Source organism: Oncorhynchus tshawytscha, linkage group LG26 (genome assembly GCF_018296145.1).
Source record: "Oncorhynchus tshawytscha isolate Ot180627B linkage group LG26, Otsh_v2.0, whole genome shotgun sequence".
Taxonomy (NCBI): Eukaryota; Metazoa; Chordata; class Actinopteri; order Salmoniformes; family Salmonidae; genus Oncorhynchus; species Oncorhynchus tshawytscha.
Window position 1 is genome coordinate 14228297 of NC_056454.1, and position 21853 is coordinate 14250149.

The 21853-nt window shown below is 44.2% G+C and overlaps 1 protein-coding gene across 2 annotated transcripts in view; it reads left to right on the plus strand.

Moving 5' to 3' along the window:
- The window catches only part of col28a2a (collagen, type XXVIII, alpha 2a), a 31697-nt gene extending 14173 nt beyond the window's left edge, over positions 1–17524 (plus strand). The window contains exons 12-36 of one of the 2 annotated variants that reach the window (XM_024388949.2): positions 2374–2442; positions 2526–2594; positions 3276–3344; positions 4776–4844; positions 6415–6483; positions 6573–6641; positions 6776–6844; positions 6955–7026; positions 7191–7259; positions 7349–7420; positions 11100–11168; positions 11352–11420; positions 11512–11580; positions 11683–11751; positions 11879–11947; positions 12126–12194; positions 12331–12399; positions 12512–12592; positions 12707–12742; positions 12839–12875; positions 12968–13525; positions 13675–14259; positions 14438–14681; positions 16284–16475; positions 16564–17524. In XM_024388949.2, coding sequence (XP_024244717.2) covers positions 2374–2442; positions 2526–2594; positions 3276–3344; positions 4776–4844; positions 6415–6483; positions 6573–6641; positions 6776–6844; positions 6955–7026; positions 7191–7259; positions 7349–7420; positions 11100–11168; positions 11352–11420; positions 11512–11580; positions 11683–11751; positions 11879–11947; positions 12126–12194; positions 12331–12399; positions 12512–12592; positions 12707–12742; positions 12839–12875; positions 12968–13525; positions 13675–13994 — 2211 coding nt within the window. In that variant the 3' untranslated portion in view covers positions 13995–14259; positions 14438–14681; positions 16284–16475; positions 16564–17524. The remainder of the gene's footprint in view (positions 1–2373; positions 2443–2525; positions 2595–3275; positions 3345–4775; positions 4845–6414; positions 6484–6572; positions 6642–6775; positions 6845–6954; positions 7027–7190; positions 7260–7348; positions 7421–11099; positions 11169–11351; positions 11421–11511; positions 11581–11682; positions 11752–11878; positions 11948–12125; positions 12195–12330; positions 12400–12511; positions 12593–12706; positions 12743–12838; positions 12876–12967; positions 13526–13674; positions 14260–14437; positions 14682–16283; positions 16476–16563) is intronic. The other variant, XM_024388950.2, reaches the window with a different exon arrangement.
- The last annotated feature ends 4329 nt before the right edge of the window (positions 17525–21853 follow it).

A 21853-nucleotide genomic window follows, 5' to 3' on the forward strand; every position in this document is an offset into this window, starting at 1 on the left:
GTATGTGCATGTAGGTATCGTTAAAGTGACTATGCATATATGAACAGAGAGTAGCAGCAGCGTAAAAGAGGGGTTTGGGGGGCACACAATGCAAATAGTCCAAGTAACCATTTGGTTACCTGTTCAGGAGTCTTATGGCTTGGGGATAAAAACTGTTGAGAAGCCTTTTTGTCCTCTCCAAGCTCTGATGCTCCTGCTGGTCATTAGTAGCCTACCAAACTTGCTAACTGCTTGGTACTCAGCACTCCATTGTCCCTCTAATCACTCTGACATCAATGCAAATGTCTTTAATTTGAGTCAAATGTTTCCGGCCTTCCACAAGCTTCCCACAACAAGTTGGGTCAATTTTGGCACATTCCTCCTGACAGAGCTGGTGTAACTGAGTCAGGTTTGTAGGCCTCCTTGCTCGCACATGCTTTTTCAGTTCTGCCCACAAACTTTCTATAGAATTGAGGTCAGGGCTTTATGATGGCCACTCCAATACCTTGACTTTGTTGTCCTTAAGCCATTTTGCCACAACTTTGGAAGTATGCTTGGGGTTATTGTTCATTTGGATGTCCCATTTGCGACCAAGCTTTAACTTTCTGATTGATGTCTTGAGATGTTGCTTCAATATATCCACATAATTTTCCTGCCTCATGATGCCATCTATTTTGTGAAGTGCACCAGTCCTTCCTGCAGCAAAGCACCCCCACAACATGTCACTGCCACCCCCGTGCTTCACGGTTGGGATGGTATTCTTCGGCTTGCAAGTTTCCCCCTTTTCCCTCCAAACATAACAATGGTCATTATGGCCAAACAGTTCTATTTTTGTTTCATCACACCAGAGGACATTTCTCCAAAAAGTATGATCTTTGTCCCCATGTGCAGTTGCAAACTGTAGTCTGGCTTTTTTATGGCGGTTTTGGAGCAGTAGCTTCTTCCTTCTTCCTTCCTTTCAGGTTATGTCGATATAGGACTCGTTTTACTGTGGATGTAGATACTTTTGTACCTGTTTCCTCCAGCATCTTCACAAGGTCCTTTGTTGTTCTGGGATTGATTTGCACTCGTTTACTGTAGATATAGATACTTTTGTACCTGTTTCCTCCAGCATCTTCACAAGGTCCTTTGCTGTTGTTCTGGGATTGATTTGCACTTTTCGCACCAAAATACGTTCATCTCTAGGAGACAGAACGCATCTCCTTCCTGAGCTGTATGACGGCTGCGTAGTCCCATGGTGTTTATACTTGCGTACTATTGTTTGTACAGATGAATGTGGTACATTCAGGCGTTTGGAAATTGCTCCCAAGGATGAACCAGACTTGTGGAGGTCTACAATTGTTTTTCTGAGGTCTTGGCTGATTTATTTTGATTTTCCCATGATGTCAAGCAAAGAGGAACTGAGTTTGAAGGTAGGCCTTGAAATACATCCACAGGTACACCTCCAATTGACTCGAATGATGTCAATTAGCCTAAAGCCATGACATCATTTTCTGGAATTTTCCAAGATGTTTAAAGGCACAGTCAACTTAATGTAACAATCCTCTTCCTGTGAATGACTGGACCAAAGCGCAGCATGAGACGTGTTCATGATATTTTATTAAAACCAGAACACTAGAACAAAAAATTACAAAGAGGAAAACGAACAGTTCTGTAAGGAAACTAACTATACAGAAAACAACTAACCACAAAACCCATGTGGGAAAGAGCTACCTAAGTATGGTTCCCAATCAGAGACAACGATAGACAGCTGTCCCTGATTGAGAACCATACCCAGCCAGAAACAAAGAAACACAAAAACATAGAAAAAATAACATAGAATGCCCACCCTAGTCACACCCTGGCCTAACCAAAATAGAGAATAAAAACCTCTCTATGGCCAGGGCGTGACACTTAATGTATGTAAACTTCTGACCCACTGGAATTGTGATACAGTGAATTATAAGTTAAATAATCTGTCTGTAAACAATAGTTGGAAAAATGACCTGTGTCATGCACAAAGTAGATGCCCTAACCGACTTGCCAAAACTATAGTTTGTTAACAAGAAATTTGTGGAGTGGTTGAAAAACGAGTTTTAATGACTCCAACCTAAGTGTATGTAAACTTCCGACTTCAACTGTAATTGGTATCATGTTGGGATTACCATATCTCTAAGTAAGATAGAACCATTGTCTTTTAATTTATGTGATGTCAGTTAACATTAATCTGAATCTGAATGTAAATGTAAAACAACGGAATGTAAAAGTTTCTCTGAACTGCCTAGACTGAATTAGAGCTTTGTACCGTCCTTTAGCTGAAACCCACTCCCTTGTTCTTGACATTGGATCTGTATTATGCTGCTGTCTTTGTTTGCTGCTACCTTTAATCTGTGTCTCTTGTGTTTGTCATCACAGGGTGATCGGGGTCAAGCTGGCCCGGCTGGAATTCAGGGAGAAAATGGTATTGGACTTCCTGGATCAAAGGTACATTTAGTCTGTTTTTGCTTTTGTCTAACTAATGAATTGTTTTATGTTACCTGTTCCATCTCACCGTGTCTTTTTTCCAGGGTGATCTGGGATTCCAGGGAAAACCCGGCCCCCCTGGTCCGACAGGGTTGAGTGAATATGGCCAGCCAGTGAGTGGAATGAAACACCCGACTAGCATTTTACTGTAGCTTACTACATTATGTAGTTTGGTTCCATTGACAACATGATACACTTTGTGAGTGATACTATACACTCAGTGTACAAAACATTAAGAACAAATTCCTAACATTGAGTTGCACCCCCCCCCCCGGGCATGGACTCTGGAAGGTGAGTCCCCAGTGATGCTGGCCCATGTTGACTCCAATGCTTCCCACAGTTGTGCCAAGTTGGCTGGATGTCCTTTGGGTGGTGGATCCTTCTTGATACACCCGGAAACTGTTAAGCGTGAAAAACCCAGCAGCGTTGCAGTTCTTTACACAAACCGGTGTGCCTGGCACCTACTACCACTTAAATATTTTGTCTTGCCCTTTCCACCCCTGAATGGCATACATACACAATTCATGTCTCAATTGACTCAAGGCTTAAAAACTATTCTTTAACCTGTCTCCCCCCCTTCATCTACACTGATTGAAGTGAATTTAACAGCTGACATCAATCATAGCATTCACCTCGATTCACATGACCAGCCCATGTCATGAAAAGAGGAGGTGTCCTTAATATGTTGTATACTCAGTGTATATCACAGTAGGAAATGTGAGCTGATGACAACTACATAGACAGTGTCATCTGACCCAATGTTGGTAAAAGGATAATGCTGGTTTATTTTACAGGGGCCTCAAGGGCCACAAGGTTTTCAAGGGGAGAAAGGATCCCACGGAGAGGGGCTCCCTGGGCCAAAGGTATGATTACGATTTTGTCATGAATAAAAGGGAAAATACAATAGAGAAATTATCTGGGTGCAGCTAGAATGCGCTCCTCTTCATTTTTATCCTCCATTCTTTCTATTGTGTTAGCCCACAGAATTGTGTTAGCCCACAGCATCCTTTCTGGGATTATCATTAGCTACAGTGCTGGAAGCAGAATGTCCACTCAAAAGACCTTCTTTGTGTTACACCAATAGCAGAAACAGACCTAACCATAAATCAGACGGCTTCTCAACCTCTTGATTCTACCAGCGCCTGGGCTGTTGAAGATGGCCATCTGTTGGGCTACAATTAGCCTCAGAAACTGACAAAGAGTTACATAAGCATGAAAGCACAACTCTCATTCACTGAATTTCAGAGGGAGGAACTGTGTAATAAACACATTTACTGCATCTGCCAAAGCCAGGCCCTGCTCTTCTCCAAAGTAGTCTACCCACAGCTAGTTCTCAGTCAAGTGTGTTACCATTCATGTTGATGCGCGCATGCAAACCCTTTAAAAACAATGTCATTTCTCCATCTTGCAACTTGTGGAGTGACATATCATATCTTATATGTGGACTGTTCAAACATCACATACACTTGGAGAGGGGCTGGATTTCCATGGGATTTAAGTGGCAATCAACCACAAAATGGAACACATTATGTAAACATAGCTATCCTTTTTTGTATGACAGCACTTGGACAGCACAGTTCATCTTGGGTTTTATTGGAGTTATATTATCATCGTAACATGTAGAGACGTGAACATGAACACAGTGCTTATATCGGATGAGTAAATGTATAAAACATCCTCGTGAACAAATTCTTTAGCAGTGGAATACTTCCTTCAGTCTGTTTTTCCTAATTCAAGTCAGAACCTGAGAGCAAATAAAATAACAGCAGTGTTGAGTGTGACCTGCGGTGCACGTAGATGCACGTACATTTGGCAGTAGTAGGCAGATCGTGGAAAATGAGCGTAACACAGAAAATGTCCTGAGGTAACCAAACATGGGCTCTTATGGGAAAGCCCCCGTTCCAAAAAGGGGTCAGAGCAGTTTTAAAGGACGTCAACCCCCCAACAATTAATATGTTCCTGTCTGTGTGTCTGCATTTAATTATTTTTCAACTGTTGCTGATGTAATAAACATGCCTAAATTCATCACCCTCTCCCTCTGCCAAGTTTGACAAGGGTAAGCAACAGAAGGATAAAGTAAACAGATTCCAACATGAACGCCATATTTGAGAATAACATAACTTCAGTCATACAGGACCATGTCATGTTACTCACAAGACAGACAGGTGCTAACTTAACCCTCCCGGTCCCCACTACACTATCGACTAAGAATGAGAACAATGAGGATAGTGCCGTGATTGTGTGAACCAGTGGGAGCTGGATGTGTGTGACTGGGAGAGTCTTTTGTTCTGCAGGGAGACCGGGGGCTGGCCGGACCGATGGGGCCAAGAGGACAGACGGGTGCAGGAATCAAAGGAGAAAAGGTGGGCTGTAAATACATCATTAATCAATGCCATTCACACAAACATGCCATGTCTACCCAACAAAAGACCTAATGAAGTTCATAAAGAAGCCTTGGATCCTCCCTCTGGGCCTCCTTGGAGTACTCCATTGAGAAAGAAAGGGCGGGGGGGAGGGTTATAGCTGTAGTTACTGTGGGAAAGTTGAAGGTAGGATTCTTTTTGCATGATGTAGGATTCAATAAACAACCATGCTACAGTACATTGTTACATACAACTACTGGCATAACCCGTGTCTAGCACTCAAATTAAGCCACATTTATGGTTAGGTGGTTAGGGATTTTAGCCCTCTGTAGTCAAGGACAAGATCCTCTATATGCTCACATCACATTTAGGAAAGGCACTCATGCAGATATTCAGCCTGGTGATTCTATTAGTACCAATTATCTTGATTTGAAGACATAAAGGCCAATAAACTCATAAAGGTTTAAATGCCAACCTAGACCCTCAACCAGGGCCGGATTAATGCAGGGGTTTAACGGGGCTGAAGCCCCTGGGGGAAGAGAAAGCAAAGAGGAAGCAAAAAACAAAAATATATAATAATAATAGTTTTACAATAATATTAAAGGAAGTATATACTGTATATATTATATACTGTATGTAGTATATATTTAGATTTTTTTTTTACTGCAACTGCCAACCCTCAGGAGCCTGCTCTGCTAGTCATGCCTTTTTTATCCAACCACAGGAGTCCGTGCCAAATGTTCAAAATACACCAGAGAGCATAATTTAGCCATAGAGAATCAATAGTTCATAATGGATTAAGTTTTATCACAAGCACATACAGGTATCTGCCAAAATAAAAGAAACACCAACATAATGTGTTTTAATAGGGTGTTGGGGCACCACGAGCCGCCAGAATAGCTTCAATGCACCCTTGGCATAGATTCTACAAGTGGACCTAAACCATACCAGGAAAATAAACCCCCACACCATAACATATACTTTTTATACCTTGTTTACCCAAGTGTTTCCTTTATTTTGGCAGTTACCAGTTTGCTTTCAGTTTGGAAGGCCCCAGTTTGGGCAGCATGCGTGTCAAATATACAGTTTGTTGCATTGTGGCCATATACATATAATCCATAGAAGGGTTTTGGAACCTCTTACCCTGGCAATTTGACAGTTAAACTCATGGGTACACTAGCAATGGATGCCAGTCCTGACTTGAATGAGAACTGCCATCTATGGATTATATTTCTATGGTTAGTTGCGGCTGTCGGTTTGCCTTTTACAGAATTCACAATACAATTTCGGGAAAAACATGCTGTTTGGAAAGCAAATGCCCACTGCTGAAAAGAGAAGACTAATTTGTGTTTAGAACCAATAAAAAATATATATTCTCAACAACTCCCAATTTTAGCTAACAGCAGCACTGTTTTTCAAATGATCTCATCTTGAGATAGGCTATTGCCACAACGAGCGCATCGGCCATCACCGTGAGCTGGAGGCAGGGGGGCCTATGAAAGACAAAGCCCCGGGGCCTATGATTTCTTAATCGGGCCCTGTCCTTAACCCTTTCTATGTTTGACCTCAGGGTGAGTTCGGGCCTCCAGGTCATCCAGGACTTGTTGGACTTACAGGAGCGGGCATCCAGGGGGAGAAGGTAAGCTGAGTGGCGGAGATTAACGAAACACTACACTTGCATTCCCATCAAACACACACACACATGTAATTGTGATTGTTATTCCTCAGGGAGTGGAGGGTCCCAGAGGTCCACCTGGAGGCAGAGGACCTCAAGGAGAGGGCTTACCTGGACCTAAGGTTGGTAGAGACAATGTAAAGCCATGAATTAAAGGCCCAGATAATGGAATTCTCTAATTGCTATTGTTTGTAGCTAGCCTGTTGTTTTTGCCTAGTGGATTTCTTCACCCTACTTTCCATTCTCTTATTTCTAGGGTGATCAAGGTTTCCCAGGAGAGCTCGGAGCTACAGGGGAGAGAGGCGTTGGTGAGCCAGGGCCAAAGGTAAGACAAATACCGTATCCACCCTCTTCCAAATAATTAAAAAAACACCTTCTCAAATAAGCCTGTTGAACTTGTGATATATTTTTAAAAGCAATTTGTTTCTTTTCCAGGGTGAGCTTGGTACATCTGGCCTGGCTGGCTTACCTGGTCTTCCAGGCGAGGACGGGGCTCCAGGACAGAAGGTGTGTTATTTCATCTTTACACCACTTCTATAGATCCAGTATAGTTCTATAGATCCCGTATAGTTCTATAGATCCAGTATAGTTCTATAGATCCAGTATACCACAAAGGAAAGGAATGTGCCAATGTGAAATGGTCTGTCCCATCTACCCTTCGCCACTGCCAGGGTGAGGCGGGTGTAGCTGGTATAAGAGGTCCTGATGGAGCAGCAGGGATCGGCACCCAGGGCGAGAAGGTAGGTTTCACATCCTTACCCTTCTGTCATACTAACCTGGAAGCACCAAGAGGGGGTCATGTAAATGATGTGTGCTCCACCCCTACCAGGGAGACCAGGGTCAGAGGGGCATCCGTGGATTACATGGACCTCCTGGCATGACCGGACCCTCAGGGGCAAAGGTAATAATGATAATACTAATTGGTTGCATTTATATAGCGCCTTTTCACCTACAGTAGATGCTCAAAGCACTTTGTATTTTTTTAATTTTTTTAATTTCACCTTTATTTAACCAGGTAGGCCAGTTGAGAACAAGTTCTCATTTGCAACTGCGACCTGGCCAAGATAAAGCATAGCAGTGTGAGCAGACAACAGAGTTACACATGGAATAAACAATTAACAAGTCAATAACACAGTAGAAAACAAAGGGGGGAGTCTATATACAATGTGTGCAAAAGGCATGAGGAGGTAGGCGAATAATTACAATTTTGCAGATTAACACTGGAGTGATAAATTATCAGATGGTCATGTACAGGTAGAGATATTGGTGTGCAAAAGAGCAAGTAAATAAATAAAAACAGTATGGGGATGAGGTAGGTGAAAATGGGTGGGCTATTTACCAATAGACTATGTACAGCAGCAGCGATCGGTTAGCTGCTCAGATAGCTGATGTTTGAAGTTGGTGAGGGAGATAAAAGTCTCCAACTTCAGCGATTTTTGCAATTCGTTCCAGTCACAGGCAGCAGAGTACTGGAACGAAAGGCGGCCAAATGAGGTGTTGGCTTTAGGGATGATCAGTGAGATACACCTGCTGGAGCGCGTGCTACGGATGGGTGTTGCCATCGTGACCAGTGAACTGAGATAAGGCGGAGCTTTACCTAGCATGGACTTGTAGATGACCTGGAGCCAGTGGGTCTGGCGACGAATATGTAACGAGGGCCAGCCGACCAGAGCATACAGGTCGCAGTGGTGGGTGGTATAAGGTGCTTTAGTGACAAAACGGATGGCACTGTGATAGACTGCATCCAGTTTGCTGAGTAGCGTGTTGGAAGCCATTTTGTAGATGACATCGCCGAAGTCGAGGATCGGTAGGATAGTCAGTTTTACTAGGGTAAGCTTGGCGGCGTGAGTGAAGGAGGCTTTGTTGCGGAATAGAAAGCCGACTCTTGATTTGATTTTCGATTGGAGATGTTTGATATGAGTCTGGAAGGAGAGTTTGCAGTCTAGCCAGACACCTAGGTACTTATAGATGTCCACATATTCAAGGTCGGAACCATCCAGGGTGGTGATGCTAGTCGGGCATGCGGGTGCAGGCAGCGATCGGTTGAAAAGCATGCATTTGGTTTTACTAGCGTTTAAGAGCAGTTGGAGGCCACGGAAGGAGTGTTGTATGGCATTGAAGCTTGTTTGGAGGTTAGATAGCACAGTGTCCAATGACGGGCCGAAAGTATATAGAATGGTGTCGTCTGCGTAGAGGTGGATCAGGGAATCGCCCGCAGCAAGAGCGACATCATTGATATATACAGAGAAAAGAGTCGGCCCGAGAATTGAACCCTGTGGCACCCCCATAGAGACTGCCAGAGGACCGGACAGCATGCCCTCCGATTTGACACACTGAACTCTGTCTGCAAAGTAATTGGTGAACCAGGCAAGGCAGTCATCCGAAAAACCAAGGCTACTGAGTCTGCCGATAAGAATATGGTGATTGACAGAGTCGAAAGCCTTGGCAAGGTCAATGAAGACGGCTGCACAGTACTGTCTTTTATCGATGGCGGTTATGATATCGTTTAGTACCTTGAGTGTTGCTGAGGTGCACCCGTGACCGGCTCGGAAACCAGATTGCACAGCGGAGAAGGTACGGTGGGATTCGAGATGGTCAGTGACCTGTTTGTTGACTTGGCTTTCGAAGACCTTAGATAGGCAGGGCAGGATGGATATAGGTCTGTAACAGTTTGGGTCCAGGGTGTCTCCCCCTTTGAAGAGGGGGATGACTGCGGCAGCTTTCAATCCTTGGGGATCTCAGACGATATGAAAGAGAGGTTGAACAGGCTGGTAATAGGGGTTGCGACAATGGCGGCGGAAAGTTTCAGAAATAGGGGTCCAGATTGTCAAGCCCAGCTGATTTGTACGGGTCCAGGTTTTGCAGCTCTTTCAGAACATCTGCTATCTGGATTTGGGTAAAGGAGAACCTGGAGAGGCTTGGGCGAGGAGCTGCCGGGGGGCAGAGCTGTTGGCCGAGGTTGGAGTAGCCAGGCGGAAGGCATGGCCAGCCGTTGAGAAATGCTTATTGAAGTTTTCGATAATCATGGATTTATCGGTGGTGACCGTGTTACCTAGCCTCAGTGCAGTGGGCAGCTGGGAGGAGGTGCTCTTGTTCTCCATGGACTTCACAGTGTCCCAGAACTTTTTGGAGTTGGAGCTACAGGATGCAAACTTCTGCCTGAAGAAGCTGGCCTTAGCTTTCCTGACTGACTGCGTGTATTGGTTCCGGACTTCCCTGAACAGTTGCATATCCCGGGGACTATTCGATGCTATTGCAGTCCGCCACAGGATGTTTTTGTGCTGGTCGAGGGCAGTCAGGTCTGGGGTGAACCAAGGACTGTATCTGTTCTTAGTTCTGCATTTTTTGAACGGAGCATGCTTATCTAAAATGGTAAGGAAGTTACTTTTAAAGAATGACCAGGCATCCTCAACTGACGGGATGAGGTCAATGTCCTTCCAGGATACCCGGGCCAGGTCGATTAGAAAGGCCTGCTCACAGAAGTGTTTTAGGGAGCGTTTGACAGTGATGAGGGGTGGTCGTTTGACTGCGGCTCCGTAGCGGATACAGGCAATGAGGCAGTGATCGCTGAGATCCTGGTTGAAGACAGCGGAGGTGTATTTGGAGGGCCAGTTGGTCAGGATGACGTCTATGAGGGTGCCCTTGTTTACAGAGTTAGGGTTGTACCTGGTGGGTTCCTTGATGATTTGTGTGAGATTGAGGGCATCTAGCTTAGATTGTAGGACTGGCGGGGTGTTAAGCATATCCCAGTTTAGGTCACCTAACAGAACAAACTCTGAGGCTAGATGGGGGCGATCAATTCACAAATGGTGTCCAGGGCACAGCTGGGAGCTGAGGGGGTCGGTAGCAGGCGGCAACAGTGAGAGACTTATTTCTGGAGAGAGTAATTTTCAAAATTAGTAGTTCGAACTGTTTGGGTATGGACCTGGAAAGTATGACATTACTTTGCAGGCTATCTCTGCAGTAGACTGCAACTCCTCCCCCTTTAGCAGTTCTATCTTGACGGAAGATGTTATAGTTGGGTATGGAAATCTCTGAATTTTTGGTGGCCTTCCTGAGCCAGGATTCAGACACAGCAAGGACATCAGGGTTAGCAGAGTGTGCTAGAGGTAGCATAGTGGAGAGGTAAGGAGAGGTGAGGAGTGATATATGCCAAAGGGGAATCAGGTGGATGATTTGGTGGACATGATTGAAAGGGGCCAGGGAATTTGACCAGAACACCTCTACTCTTACAATAAGTGCCATGGTGAGAATAACACAATAACACACAATAACACAATCTGATCACAGCACAGCAGATTTAGCGAACCTGATAGTATTGTTTGCTTTGACCTACCATTATTCATTCAATTAAACATCTATTTAGGTTATTTACAAGCAACACTCAACACACACTGTGTTGACTGCATATTTGTTGAGATTGGTGTAATAGCAGGCCAACACTTTGAGTTCAACCAAAATACACTAGAAGATTACAAAAGTGGCGAACTCTGCAGAAAATCTCTGCAGGCTGTTGGTAGTGTAGGGCTTGTTTGGATAAACTGTCTGTAGAGTTCAATGTTATTTGATTTTTTTTTCAGGGGGAGCCTGGCACACCAGGCCGACTGGGCATGCCAGGACTACCGGGACGGGCCATTGCAGGTCCCAAGGTAAGAAATACACATCTATTAACACCCTGTTTCTGTATGCAAGTCTTGGCAGGTACTGTACACATTTGACAGGCCTGTTAGCCTGCAGTAAGAAACACTGTTACATGCAGTCTGGTGCAATGCATCCTCGCATCGTGGCTGATAAACAGCATTGTGATGAGCTTATCTCATTCTCTGTCTCAGGGTGATCTAGGCCCACCTGGTCCCTCTGGGCCGACTGGAGAGACAGGCTATGGGCTACCTGGGCCAAAGGTAAGTGTTGCAATTCACAACAAAGAAAATATGAAATTACTATTACTATGAGGCATATGCTCATCATTTTGAATAATGTTTTTTTTACCAGGGTGACCGTGGTAATCTTGGTCCATCAGGACCTTTTGGATCCAAAGGTGAAGGTTTCCCTGGTCCAGTGGTGAGTACTTACAACCAGCATGGCCAACTGCATACTTAACTGCAGATTACTGGTGTTAAGCCAAACTCATTCCATTTGGATTGTTCCCTGTTTCTTTTTTAGGGTCCTCCAGGCCTTCCAGGTCTACAGGGAGAGCAGGGCCCTGATGGCATTGGCATCCCAGGACCTAAGGTACTTGTCATCTGTATCTGTCATGTATCTGTCCCTAAATCCTCTATGTCAATCTGCTACAACCTACTATATGTCAACGTGAATGTGTATTATGTATCGTATGTGACTCTACATCTGTCTGTCCCAGGGAGACATTGGCTTCAGAGGATTGCCAGGTTTGCCAGGCCCAAAAGGAAAGGGTGTGCAAGGACCACCGGTATGAAGCTAATATTAACAGAACTTCCATTATTCAGCCATAGGTCACATTCTGAGTATAATACCTTAACACATACCGGTAGTCAAGCTGTGATGGCAATGTCCAAACTGAATCAACTTTAGTTATAGTCTGTAGCCTGTCCGTCCCCTCCCATTAAATTAGCATCATTGGTTTCCAGGGTAACATTGGAAGGAAAGGACCCCCTGGTCCAAATGGGCCCCCAGGGGAAGGTCTGCAGGGCCCCAAGGTATGTTTAATAACACCGTCCACTCCTGACCTGTGATCTTTAGTGTGTTTTAGCTCTTTTTCAACTACCTGGCCTTTGGGTAAATGACCAACCGATGGGTCTTGTTTTGATTAATGATTCATCTTTTGTATTTTAGGGTGAGCAGGGGTCTCAGGGTGTGACAGGGCCAAGGGGACCCATAGGGGAAGGATTCCCAGGAGGTAAGGTAAGAGGATGACATGCATGCTTCAACTCATAGCCCTCTTCCTCTGATGGATGCAGTGACCTTGTCTCTAACAGCAGTGCTCCCGTTGCTTCCTCCTGTCTCATCACCGCAGGGTGACCGTGGCTTGCAGGGTGAGAGAGGAAATAAGGGTGTAAAGGGGGGCATGGGAGATTCTGGGGTTCCTGGAGAGTCTGTGAGTTTTCTAAATATTCATTGTTTTACCAAAATTGCTGTTTTATGGTGTTCTTTCATATCATTTAGAAGTAGTGATGTATGAATCATTTCAAATGTTTCTCTCATAACTCAGGGGAGGCCAGGAGTAAAGGGTGAAGTGGGGCTTACAGTAAGTTCACAAACTTTACATACTGCTTGAATGGCTCTGTAATATATACAAAAATAAGAAATATGAATATAAATCTCACACTTCTATCACTTCCAGAGAGAAGACATCATTAAATTGATCAAGGAAATATGTGGTAAGACTAACACCATGATAATAATAAATCCAAGCTAAAACATGAAGCTTTAATTAAATAATGTTAATTCAGCATCTCTCTCATGCTTTTAGGATGTGGAATCAAGTGCAAGGAGAGGCCAATGGAGCTTGTATTCGTCATTGACAGCTCAGAGAGCGTTGGTCCGGAAAACTTTGAAATCATCAAGGACTTCGTCACAGCGCTGGTGGACCGTACCACTGTTGGACGTAACGCCACCAGAATTGGATTAGTCCTGTACAGTCTGGATGTCCACCTGGAGTTCAATCTGGCGCGCTACATGACCAAACAAGATGTCAAGCAGGCCATCAGGAAGATGTCCTACGTGGGTGAGGGAACCTATACTAGCACCGCCATCCGGAAGGCTACCCAGGAGGCCTTCTACAGTGCCCGTACTGGGGTTAGGAAAGTGGCCATTGTTATCACAGATGGACAGACAGACAAACGAGAGCCTGTGAAGCTGGACATTGCTGTGAGGGAGGCCCATGCTGCCAACATTGAGATGTATGCCCTGGGGATTGTCAACACCTCAGATACAACCCAGGCCGAGTTCCTGCGTGAACTAAATCTGATCGCCTCTGACCCTGACAGTGAACATATGTACCTCATCGACGATTTCAACACTCTACCAGGTGATTAACATGGTCATATGTGTATGGTATCACACATTACTTAATACAATGCTGTTGTACAGTAATAACAACTTTACTCTTTATTGTCATACAGATATCATATTTTATACTTTACCTGAGGTTGTCATTTCTCTCCTTTTGTCTTTCAGCTCTGGAGTCAAAGCTTGTTAGCCAGTTCTGTGAGGATGAGAATGGAGCCCTTGTGTTGAATCGCAACACTAATGGCTTTGGAAGAAATGGGAACAACGTCTATAGGAATAACGGACAGGGGAATAGCGGACAGGGGAATAGCGGACAGGGGAATAGCGGACAGGGGAATAGCGGACAGGGGAATAGCGGACATGGGAATAACGGACAGGGGAATAGCGGACAGGGGAATAGCGGACAGGGGAATAGCGGACAGGGGAATAGCGGACAGGGGAATAGCGGACAGGGGAATAGCGGACAGGGAATAGCGGACGGGGAATAGCGGACGTGGGAATAGCGGACGTGGGAATAACGGACAGGGGAATAGCGGACGTGGGAATAACGGACAGGGGAATAGCGGACATGAGAATAGCGGACAGGGGAATAGCGGACATGAGAATAACGGACATGGGAATAACGAACATGGAAACACCTATAATGAGGATCCTATCCTAAATCCAAGTGGACGCACCAGTTCCCAGAGTCACATCAGAGGCCGTGGAGATAACTTTGATCTGCCCCTCAATGCTGGACCACTCCCAGTGCAGGTCCAAGTAGACCTTTACAGGACACATTTATATCATACAAAGTATCTCTCCTTAGGTGTTATAGGGGAGCAATTGAATGATTGCTTTGTTATAGTCATTGCTCTGTTAGTCAATTAAATTACATTTTAGTAGTAGTGGGTTGAGTTACTGTCTAACTAATCTATGTGTCATCAATCAGGTGGATGATGAAGAGGGTGAAGATTTAGACGTAAGGACCCACGTGCGAGGAGGTAGTACTGTGGCTGTAGCTAACGAAACAGTATCCATCTTCCCTGCAAAGGAAAGCTCCCACTCCAACACAGCTGTCTCGTCATCAGGATCAGCATCATCATCCTCAGGAACAACAGGTTCAGCTTCATCATCCAGCGAGGGCAGATTTCAGCCTGTATCAATTACTATCCCTAATTCTATTTCCCCCCAAGGTTAGGACCTAACACTGCAACATGTTGTGTTAGATAAAGAAACACAGTCATTTCTGTCATGGAAGTTGGCGTTCAATATCTTTACACGTTTTCAAATTCCTTGAATTCGGGAAAGTATTCAGACCCTTTTACTTTTTCCACATTTAATTACATTACAGCCTTATTCTAAAATGGATTAAATCAATATTTTACCTCCTCAATCTACACACAATACCCCATAATGACAAAGCTAAAACAGGTTTTTAGAAATGTTTGCAAGTATTCAGACCCTTTGCTATGAGACTCGAAATTGAGATCAGGTACATCCTTTTTCCACTGATCATCCTTGAGATGTTTCTACAACTTGATTGGAGTCCACCTGTGGTAAATTAAATTGATTGGACATGATTTGGAAAGGCACACACCTGTCTATATAAAGTCCCACAGTTGACAGTGCATGTCAGAGCAAAAACCAAGCCATGAGGTCGAAGGAATTGTCCATAGAGCTCCGAGACAGGATTGTTTCGAGGCACAGATCTGGGGAAGGGTACCAAAAAATGGATCCCAAGAAGACAGTGGCCTCCATCATTCTCAAATGGAAGAAGTTTGGAACCACGAAGACTCTTCCTAGAGCTGGCCGCTCAGCCAAATTGAGTAATCGGGCGAGAAGGGCCTTGGTCAGGGAGGTAACCAAGAACCCGATGGTCACTCTGAAGGAGCTCCATAATTCCCCTGTAGGGATGGGAGAATCTTCAAGAAGGACAACAATCTCTGCAGCACTCCACCAATCAGGCCTTTATGGTAGCATGGCCAGACGAAAGCCACTCCTCAGTAAAAGGCACATGACAGCCCTCTTGGAGTTTGCCAAAAGGCACCTAAAGACTCTCAAACCATGAGAAGGGTCACGTCTGGAGAAAACCTTGCCCCATCCCTATGGTGAAGCATGGTGGTGGTAGCATCATGCTGTGGGATGTTTTTCAGTGGCAGGGACTGGGAGACTAGTCAGGATGGAGGAAAGATGAGCAGAGCAAAGTCCAGAGAGATCCTTGATGAAAACCTGCTGCAGAGCAGTTCACCTTCCAATAGGACAATGACCCTAAGCACACAGCCAAGACAACGCGGGAGTGGCTTCAGGACAAATCTCCTTGAGTGGCCTAGCCAGAGCCCAGACTTGAACCTGATCGAACATCTCTGGAAAGACCTGAAAATAGCTGTGCAGCGACACTCCCCATCCAACCTGACAGAGCTTGAGGGAATCTGCAGAGAAGAATGGGCGAAACTCCCCAAATACAGGTGTGCCAAGCTTGTAGCGTCATACCCAAGAAGACTTGAGGCTGTAATCGCTGCCAAAGGTACTTCAACAAAGTAACTGAGTAAATGGTCTGAATACATATGTAAATGTGATATTTTAGCTTTTTATTTTTAATAACTTTAACATTTCTAAAAACCTGTTTTTTCTTTGTCATTATGGGGTATTGTGTGTAGATTGATGAGTGAAAAAGAGACAATTTGATCAATTTTACAATGAGGATATAATGTAAAAAATGTGGGAAAAGTCAAGGGGTCTGAATACTTTCCGAATGCACTGTATGTCATACCTCTCCTTCGATGTTGTTTTGTCAGAGTCCGTCTCGCTCAATCCCCGCTGTAACCTGAGTTTGGACCAAGGCACCTGTCGAGAGTATAACATCCAGTGGTATTACGACAAACAGGCCAATTCCTGTGCACAGTTCTGGTATGGAAGCTGTGAAGGAAATGCCAACCGCTTTGAGACAGAGGATGTGTGTAAGAAGACCTGTGTTCTATCTAGAACAGGTATGTGCCACAGCTCATAGTGCTCTTAAGCTTCGGTGCTCTGTTTTCTGGTATTCGTTTTGATGTGCTCTCTCTGTATTTTCCACAGCTGGTTAAAACAGGCAGATGATCAATCAACTCATCAGAACAATCTGCCATGGAACCAACTAAGCAAAGTGCAGAGGATGTTTAATAATAGTATACTACTGATATTTAAAAATTGTATATTCACAACAGGCATTTATCATTGGAAATAGCGTTATTTTTGCAGCTGTCTGTGTCTCTCTCTCTTGAGGTGTAGAGAATAAGAGAAGGACATGCCACTTCTAGATTTCATGAAGTTGCCTTTCTTTTCAGATGTATGGTTATCTGTGGACTTTATTTACGGAAGTCTGAATTTGTGAAGAAAATATAACGTTGCTATGGTAACTGTTTTATTACATTTGAAAAGTGATCCTATACCTTACTCTTATTATATTGATGTTGGATTAACTAATCCATTCAATACCTCAATGTTACTCAACCGTAAGCTGTACTGAACAAAGGGGATAGGTTCAAGCCCAGCGTTTGTCATTTCAGGTTTACCTGAAAAAAACATCACACAATACAATTCTCATACCTCTTAGCCATAAGCACATTGTGCTGCCATTATGCTGTCCCACAATATCGTTTTATAATATAGGGATAGTCTTCTAGAATACATTTTTTTTTTTGTAGTATACGTCTGAATTCAGTAATTGTATTTTAAAGCAAACTAAATTAAATAGGTGCTGTAATTATTTTTCTTGTTTGTTTAATATGTATTAGTCCGTTTTAGGGTCACATACGCCAGGCCTATAAGTGACAGTATGCAACTTGACCTATGTATTTTTCTTCCAACGTGTTTTGGGAAAATCGCACGTTGCTGTTGATGAAAAAGCTAACTTTGAAATTAATCACATTTTTTACACGTGTACGTACTGGTTTTGATGATTTTGTTTTGTATTTGTTTTCATTGATTGAAAAAGGATAGATAGATAGATAAAACAGTGGGAAGCTTTGGAGTCAACATGGGCCAGCATCCCTGTAGAACACCTTTTAGCGTCCATGCCCTGACGAATTGAGGCTGTTCTGGAGGCAAAAGAGGGTGCAACTCAACATTAGAAAGGTGTTCCTAATGTTTTGTACACTCAGTGTATTTGGCCTTGTGTTTTAGGTTGTTTTCCTGCTGAAAGGTGAATTTGTCTCCCTGTGTCTGTTGGAAAGCAGACTGAACCAGGTTTTCCTCTAGGACTTGCCTGTGCTTAGCTATATTCCTTTTCTTTTAATCCTAAAAAGCTCCCTGGGCCTTGCTGATGACAAGCATACTCATAACATGATGTAGAACCACCATGCTTGAAAATATGAAAAGTGGTACTCAGTGATGGGCTGTATTAGATTTGCCCCAAACATAATGCTTTGTATTGAGGTCAAAATGTAAATTTCTTTGCCACATGTTTTGCAGTATTACTTTAATGCCTTATTGCAAACAGGATGCATATATTGGAATATTTTTATTCTGTTCAGGCTTCCTTCTTTTCATTCTGTAATTTAGGTTATTATTGTGGAGTAACTACATTGTTGTTGATCCATCACCATCTCCTTTTAAAATCACCATGGGTATCATGGTGAAATCCCTGAGCGGTTTCCTTCCTCTCCGTCAACTGAGTTAGGAAGGACGCCTGTATCTTTGTAGTGACTGGGTGTATTGATGCACCATCAAAAGTGAAATTAATAACTTCACCATGATCAAAGGGATATTCAATGTCTGTTTTTTACCCATCTAACAATAGGTGCCATTATTTTGCGAGTCATTGGAAAACGTCTCTAGTCTTTGTCGTTGAATCTGTGCTTGAAATTCACTGCTCAACTGAAGGACAATACAGATAATTGTATGTATGGGGTACAGAGATGGGGTAGTCATTCAAAAATCATGTTAAACACCATTATTGCACACAGAATTAGTCCATACAACTTATCTGACTTGTTAAAGGTTAAAGGACATTTTTACTCATGAAGTTATTTAGGCTTGCCATAACAAAGGGGTTGAATACTTATTGACTCCAGACATTTCAGCTTTTCGTTTTTTATTAATTTGTACAAAATTCTAAAAACAGAATTCCACTTTGACATTGTGGGGCATTGTGTGTAGATCAGTGACACACATCTACATTTTATCTATTTTAAATTCCAAGTTGTGATACAACAAAATGTGGAAAAAATTTAAGGGGTGTGAATACTTTCTGAAGGCACTGATTCTTGAAGAAGAAATGCCTCATGAGCTTAGTTCAACTGTCCCCATCAGAACCCAAAATATAAGCTTGTTTTACAAACACTGCATAGCCTCAAAACATGGTTCAAACTATAATTTAGAAAATATCACAGATGGTCAGTCCTTACATCCATAGCTCTGTCTATGAATTTGAGAGCAGTTTACCGAAACAGCGGTTATTGTTTGAACAGCAGATTGCCCCTTTAACCAAGCTCCAACCCTCCCCATGTGCCTTTTTGTGTTCGTTCTTCAACTGTGAATAAATATAATTTTGGGATTCTTATCTCCGTCTCCTCATTGTATTCTGACTGATGCGTCATAGTGGCAGCAATAAACCTGATCTAGCCTATCATACAGTCCAACCTAGTCCTTCCTTCGTTTAAGTAAGCCCTCCACCTTTTTGATCTTTAAAAGAGGCCTGTTTGTGTGTGTGGTTCTATAGAGTAGATGTGCTGTGTGTTCTCTTTCAAATGCTTTTTTCGGTATCTCACTATGGGGAACCGGTGACCACATAGAAGCTCCAAACACACAAGTCTGACGGACAGAATCACTGCTTTCCTGCTTAATTGTTCGCCAGGACTCGCTGTGGAGTGTGGGATTACAGCTTCTTGTCGAGAGAATTGGGTACTTTTACTGAAAGGAAAAGTTTGCTTCTCAGGCTCCAGTCAAAGCTAGCACCACATGGCTAGCCTTCATCAAACTAGCCCACTTAGCTACCTGCTTCGTGATGCTTTTTCCCCACCACGGTGGAAGAGAGGAAGGAGACTTTTGAGATTTGGTTAGCCAATGTGGCAAGGCAAGGCTAACCTAGCTAGCTCACCGAAGACTTATGCCATGCACTTTTTCTTCAGCTAGCCTTCGAATGCCAAGATTAGCTAGCTACACAGCTAAGATTCAGCCAGCAGATGCATAGCCCGTACTTCCCACTTGCTGGAGCTATGGCTACTAGTACCCCTTCACAGGGTGAACCCAGCTTGCCCCCTGCTCCCCTACACCATGCCTATGTGGGTTCTTTATCAGGGAAGACACTCATTCTATCTTTCACCTGCTTGGGACTGGAGCATGCCCAGACAGCTCTCACTATCCCAGAGTCCTGCATGCATTGCACGAAGTTGCCCCCCCCCCACATGAGGCTATTCTTCCTCCCAGCCTTCGGGGCAAAGAGGCCACCCAACAACCCCAAACCGAGGCCAGCTGGGCCGAGGTTATAGACGGTCTCCCCCCAGATTTCCACCAGATGTTCGACAAACTAGCAGCAAGGAAGGAAGACATGGTGATTGTAGAGGAGGAGGACGACAGTATTCTGCACATCTTATGCGACAAGGATGATGAAGAAGCTCAGACCTTGAGGCCTTCTAGAACACTTGCCCCCCTCTCCCAGCTTGGAGTGTGGGCAACTCCATGTGTACAAACGGGCTGCAGCCAAGCTCAACCCCCCCCCAAGCGGTGGAACCTTCTCTAGCTAACTACCTATACCCCGAATGCCATGCGTCCTCCCTCACCGGCGCATCTCTCCCTGGCATGATGGAACGTTTCTCTTCTTCCATCCTCCAGAAGGTGTATGTGTCCGCAAGAAACTCATTTAGGGCACTGAACTTTACCACTCTACTGATGGCATATCAGGGAGAGCTGCTGGATGAGATGGTCAACCTTAATGGATTCGGGCATGTCCAACCCAGCTGTCTGGGAACCCAGCTATCTGCCAACCCAGCTGCCTGCCTAGGGGCGCTATCCATAACTGTGAATGCGCCAGGAGCCTTGCGGTGATAGGAGAGAGGGCCTAGTGGCTGAACCTGTCCAGCCTGACAAACAAGGAGAAGGCTGACTTCTTGAATGCCTCTATCGAGCCGAACAAGCTGTTGAAACAAAAGGCGAGGCTTTAAACTTCTGTCCCAGTCCGACATCCCTTGCAAAGAGCCAGTGTAGCTGCATGACAGGAAGAGGGCAGTATACTGGTACCAGTGGCTCCAGGCCCCCACTTGTGATTCCCCTGGGGTAAAAAGTGGGCGACCGACCTAGGGGTCTGTCCCCAGCGGATGAGGGGAGCAGGGCATGGCTCACACGGTGTCCGACTCTTTCCCCTCTCTCCTCTAGGGCGGAAGGCAGATTCCCTGCTCAACAAAAAGAGTCTGCCATCGTTTTGAGTCTATGCACAGGGAAGATGGAGGGAGCCCACTCTCCTCTCCAGGTCTGTTACGGTGACTGAGTGGCCTACCTGGCTGGCATGAAAAAGAAAACATGGGAAAAGTGTCCTCCATTCGCTATTCAAGTGCATTCAGATTACGTTTATTTTTTTCCCTGCCCCTGTTCTGACGGTTGCATGCCTGGCTGATAATGGCCCATTCTAAATCAAAACAAATTTCACAGATATGATTTAGTTTATGAAAAAGCAAGATTAGAATAGTCTGATGGGTGAGACTATTATCACTTGTGAATGAAAGACTAATGAACAGCGTGTGCAGTCTACTGAGGCAAGACAGAGCACATGCATTTTCATTTACATATGTTTTGATTTCTAAGACATTCTAAGGTTTGTGTCATCGATTATGTTGCCAAATAACTCTAAATTAAGCGTTTAGGACCCTGGGAACAGGGTTGACTGGCCACTATTAAAAAGAGGAGGATCCCATCTTTCTAGTGCTACTTCTCAACTCCTAAAATGAAGCACATTAATCCAGTTTACAACGGGAGTAGCCTAGGCTACCTGGCATATTAAAAACGTAATCACACAAAGCACTTCCTTCTTTTGCTATTCGAGTGTATATTAAAAAAAGAAACGTCCTCTCACTGTCAACTGCGACTATTTTCAGCGAACTTAACATGTGTAAATATTTGTATGAACATAACAAGATTCAACAACTGAGACATAAACTGAACAAGTTCCACAGACATGTGACTAACAGAAATGGAATAATGTGTCCCTGAACAAAAGGGGTGTCAGAATCAAAAGTAGCATTCAGTATCTGGTGTGGCCACCAGCTGCATTAAGTACTGCAGTGCATCTCCTCCTTATGATTTGCACCAGATTTGCCCATTCTTGCTGTGAGATGTTACCCCACTCTTCCACCAAGCGCTGCAGGAAGGGCACCGCAGGAAGGGTACCACATGA